The sequence below is a fragment of the Urtica dioica genome, chromosome 5 (assembly GCF_054948205.1).
Source record: "Urtica dioica subsp. dioica isolate 48M chromosome 5, U.dioica_male_clone48M_v1_H2, whole genome shotgun sequence".
In the NCBI taxonomy this organism is placed as follows: domain Eukaryota; kingdom Viridiplantae; phylum Streptophyta; class Magnoliopsida; order Rosales; family Urticaceae; genus Urtica; species Urtica dioica.
In genome coordinates, this window is record NC_142760.1 from 35609270 (window position 1) to 35611932 (window position 2663).

Below are 2663 nucleotides of genomic sequence, written 5' to 3' on the forward strand. Positions count from 1 at the left end.
CAAATGGATGTGAAAATTGCTTTTCTGAATGAGAGTTTAGGTGAAGAAGTGTTAATGTATCAGCCTGAAAGTTTTGTGGTTGACGAAAAAGAACATATGATGTGTAAACTGAAGAAGTCAATATATAGACTTAAACAAGCTTTCCGACAATGGTATCTTAAGTTCAACGATACCATAACATCTTTTGGATTTAAAGAAAACATCGTTCATCAATGTATATATTTGAAGATCAGTGGGAGTAAGTTTATAATTCTGGTTTTGTATGTTTACGACATCTTGCTTGTTACTAACGATCTTGGTTTATTACGTCAAACACAAGATTTTCTCTGTAAGAATTTTGAAATGAAAGATATGGGTGAGGTATCCTATGTGATCAGGATAGAGATATCTCATGATAGATCACAAGGATGGTCGGGATAATCTCAGAAAGCATATATTAATAAAGTTCTAAAGAGATTCAAGATGGATAAATGCTTTGTAAGTGTCGTTCCAATTCAGAAGGGAGATAAATTTAGTCTTAATCAATGCCTAAAGAATGAATTAGAACGCAAACAAATGGAACAAATTCCTTATGCATCAATTGTTGGAAGTTTGATGTATGCACAGACTTGTACCAGGCCAGACATCAATTTTGCTGTCGAAATACTGGGCAGGTATCACAGTCATCCTGGAATAGATCATTGGAAAGCTGCAAAGAAAGTACTGAAGTATGTGCAAGAAATGAAAGATCATATGCTCACTTATAAAAGATCTGATCACCTTGAGGTGATTGGATATTCAAATTCAGATTTTGCCGGATGCGTGGATTACAAAATATCCACTTTTTGGCTATTTATTCTTTTAACCAAATTAGTGATTTCATGTAAGTGTGAAGCAGTTTGTCATTGCTGCATCCACTATTGAAGCTGAATTCGTAGCATGCTTTGAGGCTACGATTTATGGTTTATGGCTGCGGAATTTTATTTCAGGACTTGGAATTGTCGACATTATCGCCAAGCAGCAATCTTCTTTTCTAAGAAAGACAAGTATTCGAAAGGTGCTAAGAATATAGAATTGGAATACTTTGTCGTGAAAGAAGAAGTTCAAAAACAAAGGGTGTCAATCGAGCACATTAGCCTAAAGGTTATGGTTGCAGATCCACTAACGAAAGGATTACCCCCTAAAACATTTATAGATCATGTTAAAAGAATGGGAATCCTTGGATGTCATCCTTGATGTAATTTAAGTTTTATATGATTGACACTTTGAGCTCGTTTATTTTGTTTCTTATATGAAGTAATGAATCTTGTTTTCTTTTATGATTAGCATATACATGAATGCATTATATGATCAAGATTCGGACCATTATGAATACCTTATTATGTGTCATGTTAAGTGTGAAGCTAGTATTGTGATACATGGAAGGGACTATGTCGACAAATTGACGTACAACCGCTATGATCCTTATTACTTTTCATGCTTAATAAAGACTTTATGATGTAACTGATATTATGATGGATTTATCTTATACTATGCGCACTTACGTTTATTATTAAGCCATATGGTATCTAATGACACATGGGCCAAGTGGGAGAATGTTAGACTTTATTTTATAAAGCCCACGTATGTGTATGGCCCAAGTGTAATATCAATTAGTGGGCTTAATATATAATCAGGTTAAATCCTATTGGTTAATTAAAATAAAGATAACTTCTCTATATAACTTGATGGTGGGTCTATATAAAGAGAAACCCTAGAGATTGGTCATCTCTCAACTCATTTATGCAGTTTTTTTGAGCCATCGCAAAAAAAAACTATCAAGACTAAAGGGTCAAGAGAGAGAAACCAATTCCGGTGATTCCGCGACTGCCTCTGTTGCTCTCGTCATGTATCGATGTAGGTTTTCTTGATCTCTAATGTTTTGAGAAAATCATCTAGTTCTAAGATCTTGGCTAATTAGGATCGTTTAAATTATGCTTACGGTTACTGCCATTTATTTCTTTTTATTTTAAATACGAATATGTTAGTTGACAAAATTAAATAGAGGGATAAGTCAGTATTTAGTCACTATTTTTATAATGACGTGCTAATAATAAATAATTACTTAAATATAGTGGTTAGTTTGCAATTTAAGTTTGGAAAATGGCTAGATATCTACCCATATAATTATTATTGCAAATTCTGAGTAAAAATCTAATTTGACATTTGCTAGTAAATTATCTATAAAACCACTGAAAGTCTCTAAAACATCCTTAAATTAATATTAAAAACGGTTTTGTAAGAACAAAAAGCTGTACAATTGGATATTATATATATAGCGAAATTGACTCCACATGGCCACTAAAACTAAACAAAGGCAAATTATAAAGATTATGCAAATATTTATAAAACGCTGAAAGTTTCTAAAACATCCTTAAATTATAAAAACCGGTTTTGCATCTTTCCTAAAAAAAAGTTGTACCACTGGATATTATATAGCGAAATTGACTTCACATGGCCACTAAAACTAAAAGAATTTAAATGATAAAGATTCTGCAAATTGAGTATTTATTAATAATGACTAATTATGTACAGCTGTCACTGCGCTAATATATTTTACTCGAGTGTTCACATATGTGTGTTCAAGTCATCGTACATATGGTGTTGACTTTCTTACAGCTCTCAGAAACAACTTAAGGTCAAGT

At 32.5% G+C, this 2663-nt stretch overlaps 1 protein-coding gene across 1 annotated transcript; it reads left to right on the top strand.

The window, feature by feature from the left end:
* The first annotated feature begins 555 nt into the window (after nucleotides 1-555).
* LOC149398131 (secreted RxLR effector protein 161-like) lies at nucleotides 556-1051 on the top strand. The gene is made up of 2 exons (XM_089614463.1): nucleotides 556-765; nucleotides 878-1051. Exons 1-2 carry the CDS (start codon nucleotides 556-558, stop codon nucleotides 1049-1051), a joined length of 384 nt encoding a protein of 127 aa, XP_089470589.1.
* The last annotated feature ends 1612 nt before the right edge of the window (nucleotides 1052-2663 follow it).

Excerpts from the sequence above, each read along its gene's own strand:
- LOC149398131 (XM_089614463.1), top strand. The coding sequence starts at position 556 with ATGGAACAAATTCCTTATGCATCAATTGTTGGAAGTTTGATGTATGCA. Across the intron at positions 766-877 it reads AAAGATCTGATCACCTTGAG|TTTGTCATTGCTGCATCCAC; the intron begins GTGATTGGATAT and ends AGTGTGAAGCAG.